The sequence below is a fragment of the Homalodisca vitripennis genome, unplaced genomic scaffold (assembly GCF_021130785.1).
Source record: "Homalodisca vitripennis isolate AUS2020 unplaced genomic scaffold, UT_GWSS_2.1 ScUCBcl_988;HRSCAF=4023, whole genome shotgun sequence".
In the NCBI taxonomy this organism is placed as follows: domain Eukaryota; kingdom Metazoa; phylum Arthropoda; class Insecta; order Hemiptera; family Cicadellidae; genus Homalodisca; species Homalodisca vitripennis.
Window position 1 is genome coordinate 162,192 of NW_025777117.1, and position 18,222 is coordinate 180,413.

At 37.0% G+C, this 18,222-nt stretch overlaps 1 protein-coding gene across 1 annotated transcript; it reads left to right on the forward strand.

Moving 5' to 3' along the window:
* The first annotated feature begins 1,819 nt into the window (after positions 1-1,819).
* LOC124371154 lies at positions 1,820-18,194 on the forward strand. The gene is made up of 5 exons (XM_046829468.1): positions 1,820-2,398; positions 5,498-5,628; positions 7,382-7,458; positions 7,871-7,963; positions 17,875-18,194. The coding sequence occupies exons 1-5, from the start codon at positions 2,261-2,263 to the stop codon at positions 18,138-18,140; spliced, it is 705 nt and encodes a 234-aa protein (XP_046685424.1). The 5' UTR covers positions 1,820-2,260; the 3' UTR covers positions 18,141-18,194.
* The last annotated feature ends 28 nt before the right edge of the window (positions 18,195-18,222 follow it).

Here is an 18,222-nt window from a genome sequence, read left to right on the forward strand (position 1 = left end):
AGTGCATTAATTATCTATGGTTTGTTTTGAGATGATTAAAGCTCTTTATTCTGTTACTTAATAACTGAGTTTTAAAATTCATTGCACACTGCTAGTAGCTATAGTTCATACCCATGTGCTGGTCCTTACCAACCTGTCAATATTGTGATGTTACAATAGCTTGCGAAGGTAGAGCTGATCCGTCTTACACTGCTAGTAGCTATAGTTCATACCCATGTACTGGTCCTTACCAACCTGTCAATATTGTGATGTTACAATGGCTTGCGAAGGTAGAGCTGATCCGTCTTACACTACTAGTAGCTATAGTTCATACCCATGTGCTGGTCCTTACCAACCTGTCAATATTGTGATGTTACAATAGCTTGCGAAGGTAGAGCTGATCCGTCTTACACTGCTAGTAGTTATAGTTCATACCCATGTGCTGGTCCTTACCAACCTGTCAATATTGTGATGTTACAATGGCTTGCGAAGGTAGAGCTCATCCGCCTTACACTGCTAGTAGCTATAGTTCATACCCATGTGCTGGTCCTTACCAACCTGTCAATATTGTGATGTTACAATGGCTTGCGAAGGTAGAGCTGATCCGTCTTACACTGCTAGTAGTTATAGTTCATACCCATGTGCTGGTCCTTACCAACCTGTCAATATTGTGATGTTACAATGGCTTGCGAAGGTAGAGCTGATCCGTCTTACACTGCTAGTAGCTATAGTTCATACCCATGTGCTGGTCCTTACCAACCTGTCAATATTGTGATGTTACAATGGCTTGCGAAGGTAGAGCTGATCCGTCTTACACTGCTAGTAGCTATAGTTCATACCCATGTGCTGGTCCTTACCAACCTGTCAATATTGTGATGTTACAATGGCTTGCGAAGGTAGAGCTGATCCGTCTTACACTGCTAGTAGCTATAGTTCATACCCATGTGCTGGTCCTTACCAACCTGCCAATATTGTGATGTTACAATGGCTTGCGAAGGTAGAGCTGATCCGTCTTACACTGCTAGTAGCTATAGTTCATACCCATGTGCTGGTCCTTACCAACCTGTCAATATTGTGATGTTACAATGGCTTGCAAAGGTAGAGCTGATCCGTCTTACACTGCTAGTAGCTATAGTTCATACCCATGTGCTGGTCCTTACCAACCTGTCAATATTGTGATGTTACAATGGCTTGCGAAGGTAGAGCTGATCCGTCTTACACTGCTAGTAGCTATAGTTCATACCCATGTGCTGGTCCTTACCAACCTGTCAATATTGTGATGTTACAATGGCTTGCGAAGGTAGAGCTGATCCGTCTTACACTGCTAGTAGTTATAGTTCATACCCATGTGCTGGTCCTTACCAACCTGTCAATATTGTGATGTTACAATGGCTTGCGAAGGTAGAGCTGATCCGTCTTGCACTGCTAGTAGCTATAGTTCATACCCATGTGCTGGTCCTTACCAACCTGTCAATATTGTGATGTTACAATGGCTTGCGAAGGTAGAGCTGATCCGTCTTACACTGCTAGTAGCTATAGTTCATACCCATGTGCTGGTCCTTACCAACCTGTCAATATTGTGATGTTACAATGGCTTGCGAAGGTAGAGCTGATCCGTCTTACACTGCTAGTAGCTATAGTTCATACCCATGTGCTGGTCCTTACCAACCTGTCAATATTGTGATGTTACTATTGTTACTACTAGCTATTGCTTGCGAAGGTAGAGCTGATCCGTCTTACACTGCTAGTAGTTATAGTTCATACCCATGTGCTGGTCCTTACCAACCTGTCAATATTGTGATGTTACAATAGCTTGCGAAGGTAGAGCTGATCCGTCTTACACTGCTAGTAGCTATAGTTCATACCCATGTGCTGGTCCTTACCAACCTGTCAATATTGTGATGTTACAATGGCTTGCGAAGGTAGAGCTGATCCGTCTTACACTGCTAGTAGCTATAGTTCATACCCATGTGCTGGTCCTTACCAACCTGTCAATATTGTGATGTTACAATGGCTTGCGAAGGTAGAGCTGATCCGTCTTACACTGCTAGTAGCTATAGTTCATACCCATGTGCTGGTCCTTACCAACCTGTCAATATTGTGATGTTACAATGGCTTGCGAAGGTAGAGCTGATCCGTTTTACACTGCTTGTAGCTATGTATTATAGTGTTCTCGGCACTTGACATCCTGTCAATGTTGTGATGTTTACAGAAACTTGACGAAAGTGTGGCTGATCTTTCTTACAATGCTAGTATGTATAGATCATAGTATTCACAACTCATGCCATCCTGTCAATATTGTAATGTTTACAGGGCAGAGGTGGGGCTGATCCTTCTTACACTCCTTGTACCTTTAGCACATGGTATGATCGGCCCTTGTCATCCTGTCACTACTGTGATGGATCTCAACGTAAAGAAGGTAAAGTTTACAATAACACTTTTTACTTTTCTTGATTTATTTATTATAATGTTTATATTACTTACAAGGTAGGACTGAGCCACACCACATGAGCCATAACAGGTTTCGTTGAGGTTGCTTGTAAAATTCCAAATCTGTAGCTAATTTCATTCCTAAGATATCCTGTACATCAAACAGAAATAAAATTTGTATTTTCCGGCTAACAAAAAAGTACATGTATTATTTTTTAACGATGCTCAGCCAAATTCCTTGGTTGTACGGACATCAACGTCATAGAACTCATTCTTGTTTTATGGAAAATTTAAAGTCAACAGATGGAATCTTTTTCGGAATATGTCATGAAAAGGTTGCCACATGATACATTCAGGGTTTTGTTCATTAAGATATGTTTCATAGCAGTATTTAAATAATAAGCACCGGTGAGTTACAGAAGATAGTACGAGTAAAAAGAAAATTTGAGTTGAAATCAAGCCTTGTCACCGGATTTTAAAAAGTCTACACATCAGGTCGTTAAAAGGTGTTGGGATAGGTAGGCTGTCACATTTTAAAATCTCATATGGCCGTATACAGTTTGCTTACAAATTGATATATTCTGCTATTACCTCTTTGCTATCATGGTTACCCATAACACTAGTGTACAATCATTAGCTAATGCTCAGCCAAATCACACAGAGTGCCATACACATAATTAAACTCAGTGATACAAAAAACAAAATAATTATGTTATTGAGCCAATTAGGTAACAATTTAAACCAGCATTAACACAGCAAGCTAATGAAATTCGTATACAGCAGTATAACAAACAAATGAATACAATAAATAGTTATACATTCAACACAAACAATCCAATAATATACTTTTTTAAATAAATAAAACCGAAATAAAAAAGTATATTATTGAGGTGTTTGTTTTGAATGTATAACTAATTCCAATAAGAAAAGAGCTTCTAGAATGTAATAAATAGTTATTTAGTTAGTTTGTGTGTTACAAATTATTCGTTCATTCGCCTGACCAGCTGTTATTTTGAATGACAACATTGTTGGAGCACAAACAATTTTTTACTTTAGAATTTGCAAATCGTAAATAGTAAAATTATTAATCACTTTCCAAAGCGTACTGAATTAACTAGTAAATTTTGCATTGTTTTAACAATATTTTTATAGGACAATTTTGTATTGTCAAGCGGTCTTCTTAAAATATTTTATAGTTGTAAATTTGTAATGTTTGCCTCATTCTGGAATGTAGGCAACTGACAGAAATGGAGAGGAAAGAGACCGATCACAAGAATTAAACCAGAAAAAAATCATAATTCTCTAAAAAGTTCGTTTCCCACTTGAATTTATTCGTGGTTTGCATAGTTTTGGCATAGCAGAACAAGTTAGTGTACTGTAAGAGCATTCACAGTACATCTCTATCAAGAGAACTCGGTCTGTGAAGAACATGCGCATTAAGGTCGGTTAGTACACAAATTTAAACATTGTTGATGTAAACAAGCGCATCGCCCGCATTCCAACCGAGTGACTGTACAAATATCCCACCTACAGGAGTTCACGAGTACCTACTCTATGGTGGCATTATATGGTTTCACCTTAGGGTTGGGTTAATCCTTCATCGCCAATACATAAGAAACTACAAATGAATGGGTTTTTAAACCCAGTCCCTTGTGCAAGAGTAATACAAAAATGTATACTATTCCCAAACCCAAATATGGCTCACTTGTAAAGTACATATTGAATGGTACATTATTTAAAATTGCATTCACGGAGGTCCACAAAACATTACAGTCAAATTTTAGCAATTATTTTGTTATTCAAGAGTTTCTAATAACTTCTAACAACGACTATATGTGTATACCGGAACCTGATTTTATAGATTTGAAATAACATAATTGATAGCAAAAATATTTATTTCTACAAGCTATGACACAATACCTCAGTACGACGGCGATTGTATTTAAAACGACTTGTTTATACAGCCCCCCTTAAAATAAATCAATTATTAAAATGAATTCATCTCTTTTCCAAATTTTTCTTATTTATATATTTACCTCGGCCAAATATAAAACAAAAACATACGCTGTTAATATTTTAGGATGTCCTAACCAATGGTACAGGTACAGAATACAATAAATCATATACTATAAATTCGTGTTATTTTTGAGTAGTATTGTCAAATTGTAGGTCGTAACCTTGATAGCAATGCTTTTTTCTTATTCAACAAACAACAGTTTGAAACAGATTCTAACAGCAAATACCTGTGTCGTAACCATTACACAAGCTCGAATTTGTTAATTAACATTAAAACCCTGAAAGAGAAAAAAAGGACGATTGATTTAATAAAGCTTATTCATCTACTATCGGGGGGAGCGAGCACAGTAAAATTTAAAATTAGCTGACTTTCAAAGCTCATCGGTACTCCAGAACAAGTCTGATGACCGCATAGGCAGTTACCGCACCCCACTTCCCCCCTCACCAGGCGGTGTTGCCACATTGTTATATCAGCTGATTCTTAGTATGAAGCGATGCGATGTCTCGCTGCGTTCCGGTTGATTACATCCGGTTTATTCTTCAGCGTTAGATTAGTCTGCATGTCTTTATATAATTATTTTTTGCTTACAATCTGTGTTGTAGTGTAAACACGTGTTAATTTACTCATGAAGGTATAATTAAGGAAGATAGATGAGGAGTAAAGATGAGCACTAACGATCACTCGATTGTTGATTCAAATGATCTCATCACTAGTTATTCTTTCGTTACAGCTGGCAGCTCCACGGAACGAGTCAGGCTTACATTGATATGTCTCATACAATACTTCTGTACAATTCCATTGGTTTGAATCCCATGATAATAATTTTCCCTTTTTATTATCACCCTAATTTTATATCTAATAAAACGTAACAAAGAATATTGTACTATCACACTGGGCAAGTTTTTAGGAATAATAAAGGGTATGGTATGTTTTTTCGTTAGATTAATAAAAATGTTCTCCACAGTGAGTAGAACTGTTAGATCATCTTCTTACTAACGAGTAGAGTGCCTTGATGGGGTATAGGTTGACAATACTTATTATTTTATGATGAGGATGGCCGTGATGTTGCAGTGGCCTGGAGAGATGTACTACAACTTGATGACTAACGACCCGGGCCAGCGATGTTCATGGGTCTACCGTTACCTCATCCACGACGATGAACACGATAGGGTGCTTCTGGGAGAGGAGTACAGACACATTGAGTGAGTGAACAACACCTGCATTGAGTACTATTCCATCCCGAGTACCAGAGTATGATTATTCTATCCGTAACTTTCAGGTAGTACTGAATTATTCAATGGCACGTTTTTACATATTGTAAAGCGTAATGTAACATTAACTATAACAGTTTTACCACAATTATAGGAATTTTTATTTCTTACACGTGAAAGTAACAACTCAACTATGTTAGCCATACTGTATCGGACTTGAGATATATGTGATCTAAATAGGATTAATAGCAGACACGCAAAATTGTTCTAAAATCAGTCATAGTTATCGTTTGTTTAGGATACCAAATATTGCAACTGAAGAAAACTAATTCGAATAACAAGTGGTATAAATGTACACAGGATTATAACTAAATAGTAAATTATGAATGTACAGACAGGTGTTTCTTAAACATTTTCTTTGTCTGTCTGCCCATCTATCTGGTTATCAGTATGTGCGATGAATTTTAATAGAAAGGTCCTGGAGATTTGAAACCGTATTGGTTCCTTGTGGCCCAAGGAAAAACGATACGATTTTGGCGTCAAATGGTCCAAGAGCAGTGAATTCTTTTAGGAAAGGTCACTAATTCGGAAAAGAAGTCAGTCAATTCGGTAAAGACTATCGTTACATCCTATCGGATCCCTCAATACCCAATACTCAGTTGTATCGCTTTCTCGAGTGTATTCAGATAAAAGTAATATACATAATTTAATCAATTTTGGGCTCAACAAATTAATATAACTTCTGGAGATGGTACACAGTTTTATTTATTTATGGGTTTAAGAAATTATATTTGTCAATTAAATATAATTAAAAATAACATGTTTTTCCTTAATTTGTTATACATAAGGAATATGTTAATTACTCCAATTATAACTCGTTTACAGCCTGTGAAAAAGTCACATTGAGCCCATGCAGTTTTTATTGGGACCTGATTAGGAAATGACTGTAATTACGAGAGGAATGATAAAAACATTTTCTTCATATTTGTTGTATTAGGAAGTCATTTTTATGAGCTTTGATTTGAATGTAAAAATATATCTTTCAAACTCAAAATAGATTTCACTACCTTAAACTACATCAATTATATCAAGGCACAATAATTAAATGTATGATTAAAATTAAATTCAAAGATTAAGATCAAATTTAACAATACCGATCAACAAGTGATATACTATACTATCTGTCAAGCTAACCTCTAATTTAAGATTATTATCTCAATTCGCGATAAATTAAACATTTACAAAGACTGAAACACGACGTTTTTGACACTAGAATTTTTACCTATTTCTCAGGTGTCAAACACTTACTAAATACGTTCGAAAATTAACAACAAACTATAAAATGTGGAAATAACAAACTATTTTAATAGATAAAAACAGAACCATTTTTCATAGTCTAAAGTATACGTTGACTTCTTTACATACATACATATACCACACTTTGCATCGACTTTTTCAGTTTTTATACATGAAGAAGAGGTTGGTTTCCTATTCTTCAAACGTCGTATTTCATATTTTGTAATATAAAACAGTTGTAAATGTCCATATTGCTGTTTTAATATCATATCACCCATTGTGAAACAGTATTAAACAAAGAACCAATCAACTATGTAACATTAAAATTGAGATCTCGGTGGAAAGATCTACCAATAAATTTTATGAATACTGCTACGATATATTGTAAGGTTATTAAACATATGCGTGATGCAGCTGGGACAACTCAGCATATTGTTTTTATTTTCAGCAATGGCACAGAGATAGTAGAGAATCTAAAGGGCATGTACGTTGGGAAAGGACACTACATATTCACCGATAAAGACGGTAAGAATCTAGCCAATTTACTTTAAATAACTAGGTATTGGCGATTTAGACTAAATTATATAAAACTATGAATAAGGAATGGTGTGAATGAATATTAGATTTATTGAAAATAAAAAAAACCTGACTAATAATTAGGTTAACATAAAAATAAATGAAATTACTAAAATAGGCTATTTATGTCAAATTTATTATAAAAGCATGTTTTATGAAATGTGACAACTTATTACCATCCAATGCCATGTTTTCCTTCCTCTGAATGTAACAAAATAATAAGTTATGCATTTTAATTTCTCAAAGATTCATTTAATACTCTTTGTTCAGGAAGGAATTAAATGTATATTACTTTTCTATATCATTATAAATCTTAAAAAAATCATGTCTACAGTTAAAATAAAATATATTGTGTTCGCAGTTGAATCTTCTGCGTACGTCCATTTCTTCAACTTATATTACGACCCTCCTCATCTGGATTGTCATTACATATGTTCTGACGACCCTGTCTACGGTATGTATTGAATCTAGTAATATTCATTCCAATTCTTCAACCTGTATTACGCGACCCTCCTCACCTGGATTGCAATTACATATTATGTTCTGACGACCCTGTCTACGGTATGTATTGAATCTAGTATTATTCATTCCAATTCTTCAACTTGTATTACGCGACCCTCCTCACCTGGACTGTCATTACATCTGTTTTGACGACCCTGCCTAAAGTATCGAGTCTAGTAATATTCAGTCCAATTATTCAACTTGTATTACGACCCTCCTCATCTGGACTGTCATTACATCTGTTCTGACGACCCTGCCTAAAGTATCGAGTCTAGTAATATTCAGTCCAATTATTCAACTTGTATTACGACCCTCCTCACCTGGACTGTCATTACATCTGTTCTGACGACCCTGCCTAAAGTATCGAGTCTAGTAATATTCAGTCCAATTATTCAACTTGTATTACGAACCCTCCTCATCTGGATTGCCATTACATCTGTTCTGACGACTCTGCCTACGGTAAGTTTAAAAATATAGTAATATTCAATCCATTTCTTCAACTTGTATTACGACCCTCCTCATCTGGATTGCCATTACATCTGTTCTGACGACTCTGCCTACGGTAAGTATTAAATTAAGTAATATTCAATCCAATTCTTCAACTTGTATTACGACCCTCCTCATCTGGATTGCCATTACATCTGTTCTGACGGCCCTGCCTATGGTAAGTATTGAATCTGGTAATATTCAATCAATTTCTTCAACTTGGATTACGACCCTCCTCACCTGGATTGGCATTACATCTGTTCTGACGATTCTGCCTACGGTAACTATTGAATCTGGTAATATTCAATCCATTTCTTCATCTTGTATTACGAACCCTTCTCACCTGGACTGTCATTACATCTGTTCTGACGACTCTGCCTACTGTAAGTATTAAATTTAGTAATATTCAATCCATTTCTTCAACTTGTATTACGACCCTCCTCATCTGGATTGCCATTACATCTGTTCTGACGACTCTGCCTACGGTAAGTATTGAATCTAGTAATATTCAATCCATTTCTTCAACTTGTATTACGACCCTCCTCATCTGGATTGCCATTACATCTGTTCTGACGACTCTGCCTACGGTAAGTATAAAAATTTAGTAATATTCAATCCATTTCTTCAACTTGTATTACGACCCTCCTCATCTGGATTGCCATTACATCTGTTCTGACGAACCCTGCCTACGGTAAGTATTGAATCTAGTAATATTCAATCCATTTCTTCAACTTGTATTACGACCCTCCTCATCTGGATTGCCATTACATCTGTTCTGACGACTCTGCCTACGGTAAGTATTAAATTTAGTAATATTCAATCCAATTCTTCAACTTGTATTACGACCCTCCTCATCTGGATTGCCATTACATCTGTTCTGACGGCTCTGCCTATGGTAAGTATTGAATCTGGTAATATTCAATCAATTTCTTCAACTTGGATTACGACCCCTCCTCACCTGGATTGGCATTACATCTGTTCTGACGATTCTGCCTACGGTAACTATTGAATCTGGTAATATTCAATCCATTTCTTCAACTTGTATTACGACCCTCCTCACCTGGACTGTCATTACATCTGTTCTGACGACTCTGCCTACGGTAAGTATTAAATTTAGTAATATTCAATCCAATTCTTCAACTTGTATTACGACCCTCCTTACCTGGATTGGCATTACATCTGTCCTGACGACCCTGCCTAGGCTACGGTAAGCATTGAATCTAGTAATATTCAGTACATTCCTTCAACTTGTACTACGACCATCCTCACATGGATTATCATTACATATTTTCTGGTGACCCTGCCTACGGTAAGTATCGAGTCAAATAATATTCAGTTCAATTTATGTAAGCCCTACGTTGAGTTTCATTCATATGTTATTAATTAATGTGATGTTGCATAATCATAGGTAGTACTGGTATTTGAGTACATAATTGTTAAATTTATTTCAACACGGAGAATAATGCCAGTAAGTTAAGTACGCAGCTGTGTGATCCGTACTGCTGTTCCAGGAGTCCTAGTAGTTTCGAGTTAATCCGTCAAAGACCAGTACCAGAGTTGATTGGCTGGAGTGGACTTCACACCCTCAGTCTATTTAGTCTGGCCCTATCGTGCATGGCAGGTCTAGTCTATCGTGCAGGGCAGGTCTAGTCTATCGTGCAGGGCAGGTCTAGTCTATCGTGCAGGGCAGGTCTAGTCTATCGTGCAGGGCAGGTCTAGTCTATCGTGCATGGCAGGTCTAGTCTATCGTGCAGGGCAGGTCTAGTCTATCGTGCAGGGCAGGTCTAGTCTATCGTGCAGGGCAGGTCTAGTCTATCGTGCAGGCAGGATGCCATCTATTGTATTGGGCATCCTGACAAGGACATCCCTCTGCATTTTTAATCCTTCGACGCGATCTTTGTGTGCATCTATACCCCCTTATAGCGCGAGTAGACAAATAAAAACACACAGACCATTGTATTAAAGGTAAATTCTACAGAACATCGCCCACATGAAAAAGTTTTTCCGGCAATAACTTTTGCATTTCTTTCCGATCATATGACCTTCAGAAATTCCAAACTACTACATTTCACAATATATATATATATATATATATATATTATATATATATATACTATATATAATTGCAACTAAATCAAGTCCACGCTTTTAAAATTAATGTATATGCTTATACCAATGTTGTCTTGTAAGGTTTTAAATGTTATGGAATTTCTGATTTGGAGTGATAAGATCATATTAGTGTTCCAACACTGAAGGTTATTGTTCCATCAGTGTTGTGCGAACTAAACATCTAACCTAATGACGCATCTTCAGTTTTACATTGGATGGGAAATTAACTTTTCTTCCGAAAAAACAGGAAGGGATATTTATTCTTAGTTGAACACAGTTTTATGCTATTTATATGTAAATAAATACTAGTATTCTTCCCTAAAAATGGATTATTGTGTGGTGTATCTCTTGAAATATACCCCAAAAAACAGACTAGCTCCGTAGTTTTGGCCACCAAAAGACTGTTTCCCTTCATTGGTCGTTTCGAACAAGTTATATATTTTTTGTGACTTTGTCTTTTTTCTAGAAGGTATAAGACAAGTTAGGTGATGAGTCCTTGATGGCCAATTACAGCCTAAAAACTCTGTTGGGTCCTACTGTATAAGGAATACGTATTATTTCAACACCAAATTGTATTTTGTAAAGAAAAGAAGTAATACCACAGAGGTAGTAAAATATCACACTTTCGAAGTTGTAAATTGTTTGCTTATGCAGTAGGCTTGATTACAACTGACACAAACAAGTAAAAATAAACTCGAGTAAACGTGATTAGTACATCATATAAGATTTACACAGCAGAATCACTAAAATGATACTAGAATTAATAACATACTTCAAATTTATATAAACATCACAAAACAACATGTAACCATTAGCTTCGGACTTTACATAAAACAAAGATCAGACTGACGATAGTAGTGAGAACAACTGATTTCATTACGCCAGATTTCTTTTTTACGAAGTCGATTGACACATTTTGGCCAACATATGACGATTTTCGATAGCTAAAAGTCAAGCTTTATTACGAATATAATCCGATATTTGAATGACCATCGAATAAAACCGAATGTGGTCGACATGCCGTCTAGCATTATAAGCTTCACTTATCAGTTACAAAAATCCACTATTCGAATTAGCATCAAATAAAACCGAATATGTTCAATATACTGTCTAGCAACCACAAGCTTCATTTATCAGTTACGATAGCTCAGTATTCGATTAAAATAAAAACCGAAAATGGTCGAAATACCATATCGCATCATAAGCTTCACTTTTAAGTTATGACTGTCCGATATTCGAATGATCATTGAATAAAGCCGGTAATGATTGATACGTCGCCTCGCGTACCAGGCACGCACGGCAAAACGCGTTCTCGAGCGCCATTGTGTGCGCGTGCTAGGTACGTTTAAAATGCGCTGAAGGATTGTTAAACGGGCCCAATAGCTCCAAACTTTTTCTAGTTCGAGAGAGAAGATTATTCCTTGACTTGAGGCGGTTTTTAATATGCTATTGATCATACATCGGGGAACTCGGACCTTAATTTGTACAGTAATTACTGAAAACTTATAAAAATAACTAAAACAAATATATAACAGACCATTGTAATGTCGCGATTCGACATTACGGTGGTGGTCGGATCATAGCCTAGAGGTAACCGGGCTGGTAAATTAAACACATGTTTGAAAGTTAACGCACTGGCCGAACCGACCGCATCTTTTCATGGTCTGGGGAGGACTGGGCAATACAAAGGTAGCAGGGGCTGAGGCGTGGGATTGGACACGAGCATCAGGTGAGGTGGTATGATGCTGCCAGCCGACCAACCAGAGCCATTTATTAGAATCAGCTCACCCTCTACGTCATACAACTTGCAAAACATATTGCCACACGTGAAACCACATAAAACTAAATTATTGTACTGACATACAGGGTACCTACCAACTGTCTTGTTTACACCACATAATATTAATTTATTTAATTAATATACTATAACTCTTCCCCCCTAAAAGTTGAATGATAATACAACATCAATACAAGTAATAAAAGAAATATGATAAGTCATGAAACACAATTTACACACAAGTAGAAATGAATACGGATAATGAAATCAAGTACATAACGTAATAATAGCACACCTAATAAAATATCAAAACATGGATAATTATTGTATCCTCAATAAACCCCATTTCAATCAGTTAATCAAGATAAGAATACATAGAAATCAGAATAGATATACACTCACATAAATATCATAAAAATCATTTTTGAATAATTTATAAGTTTAGTTTGCTTACGGGTTTTTCTCTGCCTAGCCGGATAGCGGCGTATGACAGGTTGTGGTTTTGTTGTGACCGATCAGCTGGTAGTAACCTCAGCTGGAGACAAGGTCAGGCGGTGCGGGGGTGACAAGGTCACACTCCGACTCGATGGAGGGGTGCCAGCTATTTCGGAACTACTACCTGGTCTGGGCGAAAATAACGCAGGGGGTGACATAGACTGTCGACTACCAGCTTCAAGATGATTCTTACTAGTCACTGTACTTGGCAAATATATATCTCTAGGATTTAATTCATTGTCATTTTAAATCTAACTGTGTCTGCATTCCTAGCAATTGATTGATATGACGTTTCCAGATAATACCATTATCTAGTATGACTAAATAAGATACAGGACTTAGTTTTTTTATGAATTCTACCTTCCGTCCATTTACCCTTACTTCTAAAATCTCTGATTAGTACTGGCTGTCCTACCAATAATTCACGAGTTTTGCTTCCACCAAAATTTACAATTTGTTTTTCTTGATTACGGTGTACAATTTCAAGTAAATTAGGTTTGATTAAATCTAGTCTTGTTCGTAAATTACGATTAAACATAAGTTTTGCTGGTGACTCATTGGTTGTACTATGTACACAATTTCTGTAAGCTAGTAAAAATTTACATAAAGCTAATTCAGAATTGTCGTTGCTAAGTAAAGCACATTTCAATCTTTTTCTTTACTGTCTTAACTGAATTTTCCGCTTGACCATTACTGGCTGGGTGGTAAGGTGGTGTGAAAGTATGCCGAATTCCATTTGACTTCAGAAATTGGCTAAATTCAAATGAAATGAAAGGTGGGCCATTATCTGATACAATAAGTTGAGGTAAACCGTACCTCGCAAACATAGGTCTCAACTTGTTTAATGTTTGTTTAGCGGAAGTAGAAGTGACTTCCTCGACTTCGAGCCATTTACTGTGTGCATCAATTATTACTAAATTATAATTTAGAATTGAATGGACCAAGAAAATCCAAATGGATCCGTTGCCATGGATGTTCGGGATACTCCCACACATGCAATACACTTTTTGATGGATTTTGCCTTTCACTTTGACATGGTTTACAACTGCTTGCTAGGCACTTAATATCCTTATCTATTTCCTGGCCAATACATATAACCACGAGCTATGGACTTCATCTTTACAATACCAAGATGACCTGTGTGCAAATTCATTCAACATTTGTTTTCTTAACACTTTCGGTACTACAACTCTATGACCATACATCAATATTTCTTGTTCTATAGTTAACTCATTTTGTCTTTGCGCATAAGCACTAAGTTCACTAATTACCTTCTCTGGCCAACCATGACAAACATAATTTAAAACCTTACTTAATTCAGGATCTAAACGGGTTTCTCGCTTAACATCTTTAAAGTTAAGGGGTATTTCACTTTCCTCAATATATTGTAAATAAGTACCTATGTAGCTTACTTGATCTGGTTCCTCTAGGTTTTGTCTTAAGTCATTTACATTTAAAGGTAAACCTTGACAAACCGTCCGCATGTCCGTTAGCTTTGGAACGGATGTATTCCAATATCAAAGTCATAAGCAGATAAAAACAAGGCAAAGCGTTGTAGCCTACTAGCTGCATACGCTGGTAATCCTTTCTTGGGACCAAACACTGATATCAAAGGCTTATGATCTGTGACGAGAGTAAACCTTCTGCAAAACAAGTATTGGTTGAACTTCTTAATTCCAAACACTATTGCGAGTGCTTCCTTATCAATGACAGAATACTTGAGCTCTGCTGAGTTTAACGACCTTGATGCAAAACAAATTAGGTTTTTCACTGTTATCACTTTGGATTTGAGTTAGGACACAGCCCAACCCATATGAACTACTGTCTGTGTACAACTTTAAAGGTAAATCAGGATTGTAATGAGCTAATATAGGAGCTGAAATTAATTTTTGCTTAATTACATCAAAAGATTTTTTACAGGCTGCGTTCCATGCAAAAGGGTGTGTCTTTCCTTAGTAACTGATACATTGGAGTTGCCAGGGTTGCCAGGTTAAGCACAAACTTGGAGTAATAGCTAACTAATCCTAAAAATCCCTTGAGCTGAGTGACATTAGTAGGCACAGGTGCCTTTGAGACTGCTTCAACTTTAGCTGGAGAGGTGCTAAGACCTTCCTTGCTCAACACATGACCAAGATATTCAATTGACATTTATCTTTGCTCACTGTCAAACCATTTTCACTTAACCTTTGACAAACAGCTTTTAACCTGGCTAAGCGTTCAGCTTGATTTTTACCAGTTATCAGAATGTCATCCAAAAAACATGATATTCCTTCAATACCTGCCAATAGCTGTTCCATGATACGTTGAAAAATACCAGGTGCAGAAGATATTCCATACGGAATACGATTGTAAACAAACAAACCTCGGTGTGTACTGATGGTACATAACCTCTTAGAACTGTCATCCAGTCTGACTTGTTGATAAGCATTAGATAAATCTAATTTAGAAAAGGTTACTCCTTTCTGTAAAGAGGTGAACAACTCTTCTATTCTAGGTACTGGATATCTGTCTATTTCCAAGTACTGGTTAAGAGATACCTTAAAATCACCACATATGCGTAACTGTCCATTTTTCTTTAAGATAGGGACAATAGGTGTACCCCATTCACTACTGTCTACAGGTGTCAAAATTTCATTCTCAACTAGCCTATCTAGTTCCTTGTCCACTTTACATTTTAGTGAAAACGTTTAAAATACTTTGGTTTTTACCTCTGGTTTAAGATTAAGCTTAACTGGGTCTCCTGTATAACAACCTAAGCTTTCAGTAAACACATTTGGAAATTCTTGATACAAAACTCATGACAATATCATTGTCGGAACTGGGCCTATCGATAGGTGGTTTGTTTTACATGTACATTGTTTTCCTTATACTGTCCTACTAGACTGTTTACATTAAGAGGTATGGTTACTGATACTTGTAAATCCCTGATCCAATCTCTCCCCATAAGCGGGTTTGCACCTTTTGCAATTACACAGAGTTCTAGAGCTTTATTAACATTGTTGTACTCAACATTTACTAATAATTTTACCCAAGGGTTGAATTTGCTCACTCGTGTAGGAACTTAAAATTAGACTGGTAACTCTTTAAGCGGAATGTGATTAAGATTAGCCTTATAAAAATTCTCAGAGACAACACTGACACAAGCTCCGCTATCAACCTCGAAAACTACTAACCTATGTTCCAATTTGAGGGTTAACCTTGATCGGATCAACTCTCACATGATTTAATCTTCCTAGGCTTACAAACTCGTTAGGCCTATCTTGTATAGAAAACAAGTTACTTAAATCATAAACTTCATCATTTACATTAGGCCTACATTGTGCATAGTTTACATTTGCAGTAATTTGACTAGGGTTAGGTGTACTTTCTGATACATAATGTTGCTTTATATTGAAAATTCTGCTTTTTGCCTTTGCCTTTGTGCTGGGGAAACTTCTTATTACTATTAAAATTTGAAGTGGTTGATTTACCTGAATTTAGGCCTAATTTTGATTTACACACTTTCTCCAGATGACCCATCTTACTGCAAAAATTACATTTGTAATTTCTATACCTGCACACATTTGTGACGTGGCCACCTTTGCCACAACACCAACACATTTTATCACTTGACACATTCTCCTCCCTCCTAGGCTGGAAACGTTTTTCCTCTGATGTTGATGCTGATGTGGAGATGGTCTGAACTGCTGCATCTTCATCCCTGCCGCCATGGTTGCTGGTATAAGCCATGGATGTCGTTTGCCGCTTCCGCCGCCTCCAGGGACAGGGCCAGCTGCATCGCTTTGTCGAAGGTTAAGTCTACTTCTCCAATCAGGCGTTTCTTGATAGTATCACTCCGCAGACCGGTTTTACCAGGCGATCTCGCAAATAGTCCGGCAACTTGTCTTGAAATTCACAGTATGTTGATAGTTTTTTTAGTTGCACAACGTATTCACCAACTGTTTCATGTTCATGTTGGTTGCGTAAACTAAATTTGTACCGTTCCGCAATGAACGACGGTTTAGGACTGACATGATCTTGTAGAATTTGCACAATGTCCTTGAATGTCTTAGAACTAGGCTTGTTCGGCGTACACAAATCCTTTAACAAATTATACGTTTTAACACCTATGACTGTTAACAAAGTACTCACTTTCTTTTCAGCTTTTAATGTCATTGCAATCTATGAAAAGTTCGAACCTTTCGACATAAGATGACCAAGATTTCCTCCGCACTGTCATAGGGTCCCATACGAGCCTATTATTCCGGTCGCCATGTTGAACTCAGGATCTTCGTTAAATAAACTGTCTATGAAAAGAGGCGCGATTTCACTAACACAATCCGACATTAATGTTTGCACTGAAATTGATGCGAATCAATTGTTGTGTGTACCTTCCTACACCGCACTTGTGTACCTTACTACACTGAAGCGTCCGTGCACCTGTCTACAAACCGACATCTTTGCACTCCCGAAATGAATCAATGTCTTCTTGATGCGCGTTTCTTTAAACTGCCTCGTCGCCAGTTTGTAATGTCGCGATTCGACATTACGGTGGTGGTCGGATCATAGCCTAGAGGTAACCGGGCTGGTAAATTTAACACATGTTTGAAAGTTAACGCACTGGCCGAACCGACCGCATCTTTTCATGGTCTGGGGAGGACTGGGCAATACAAAGGTAGCAGGGGCTGAGGCGTGGGAATTGGACACGAGCATCAGGTGAGGTGGTATGATGCCAGCCGACCAACCAGAGCCATTTATTAGAATCAGCTCACCCTCTACGTCATACAACTTGCAAAACATATTGCCACACGTGAAACCACATAAAACTAAAATTATTGTACTTGACATACAGGGTACCAACTGTCTTGTTACACCACATAATATTATTTATTTAATTAATATACTATAACCATAAAGGAAAAATTTTAGATCGCGTACCTTTCTTCGTAATTTCTCCACAGTATCAATATTCCATTTAAGCATAGTATCATAGATGGGTTCGCTTTTGTTTGTTTCAGAGGACGGCCGAGGAACGTTCGTTTGCAAAAGCAAATATCCAGATGCAGTCAAGAAGTACTCAAGAAAAATAATGAAGATTGCAAAACAAAATGGGTTTGACCTGAATGACCTGATGATAGTAGACAACTGCAAGTGTGGAAACCTACCGTACAAGTTTGGGTCTAGCACATGCAAGCGTACAACTGTAGATAGCTTCTTTTCACCATACATAAAGCTTCCCCTGCCCCCACCCGCTGATGCAGTTAATGATACACTGTCCAGTTAGTTTATGCTCACGTGTCTTGTACAGTTATTCAGACAAATAAATAGTTTAAAAGTATTGTAATTGTATTTAATGTTCGATCCTT